Source organism: Propithecus coquereli, unplaced genomic scaffold (assembly GCF_000956105.1).
Source record: "Propithecus coquereli isolate 6110/MARCELLA unplaced genomic scaffold, Pcoq_1.0 Scaffold126, whole genome shotgun sequence".
NCBI classification, from domain to species: Eukaryota; Metazoa; Chordata; class Mammalia; order Primates; family Indriidae; genus Propithecus; species Propithecus coquereli.
In genome coordinates, this window is record NW_012136747.1 from 29,389 (window position 1) to 30,321 (window position 933).

General features: G+C 43.3%; 1 protein-coding gene across 1 annotated transcript in view; it reads left to right on the plus strand.

Moving 5' to 3' along the window:
* Window positions 1–25: 25 nt before the first annotated feature.
* Window positions 26–933, plus strand: part of LOC105805144 (EF-hand calcium-binding domain-containing protein 6-like) — a 26,512-nt gene continuing 25,604 nt past the window's right edge. The window contains exon 1 of the mRNA XM_012637963.1: window positions 26–49. Coding sequence (XP_012493417.1) covers window positions 26–49 — 24 coding nt within the window. The remainder of the gene's footprint in view (window positions 50–933) is intronic.

Below are 933 nucleotides of genomic sequence, written 5' to 3' on the forward strand. Positions count from 1 at the left end.
CTGGCGGAGTCCAGAGCAGGGCCAGATGGCGTCCCCGTGCGCCGGGAGTGTAGGTGGAGAAGAAGGGCAGAGTCGTGGGCCTCCCAGTGTTGAAAAGTCAGGGAGGGACCAGAAAATGGGACTGAACAGCCACTAATCGAGTAGGAGGAGAACCTGGAGCAGCTGTGGATGTGGATCTTTCGTCATTTCACGTGTGTGTGTGTCTGTGTGTGTGTGTGTGTGTGTGTCTGTGTGTGTGTGTCCTTTGATGAAAAACCACTTTAATGTAATCACGTGTATCCATCTTTCCATTTACCATTTCCATTTTGTGCTCTGGCTAAGAAATCCTTGCTTATCCCAAGATAACGATATTGACCTTTATTCTCTTCTAAAGGTTTTTAAGTTTTCATTTTGTGTTTTAATACACCTGAAATACATTTCCCCTCATTTGTGAGAGACAGGGCCCCACAATAGTTTCCATATGGATGAACAGTCTTCCCAACACCGGTTTTTAGTTACGTACTTTCCTCACGGAGCTGCAACATCAAATCTGTCGTGTGTTGAGTTTCCACATACGTGTGGGTCTGTATCCGGACTCTACTCTCTTCCATTGCTCTTCTTTCTGTCCTTGAATTAATGCCACCATATCCAAATGACTTTAGCTTTATATGTCTTAATACTGAGCGGGGCAACCCCCCGCCCAGCTCATTCCTCTTCTTCAAGACCGTCTGCCTTAATCTGAGCTTCTTGCTTTCCAGAGTCATTTTAGAATCATCTGGTCAATTTCCACAAAGAGCTCTGTTGAAATTTTTATTGGAATTGCATTAAATCATTTTATCTCTTTGGGGAGAAATGAAATGTTCTCAGTATCAAGCCTCTTATCTACCAACATATTCTATCTCTCTTGATAGGTTTTCCTTACTGTCTTTAATTTAGTGCCCTAATTTTCTGCCT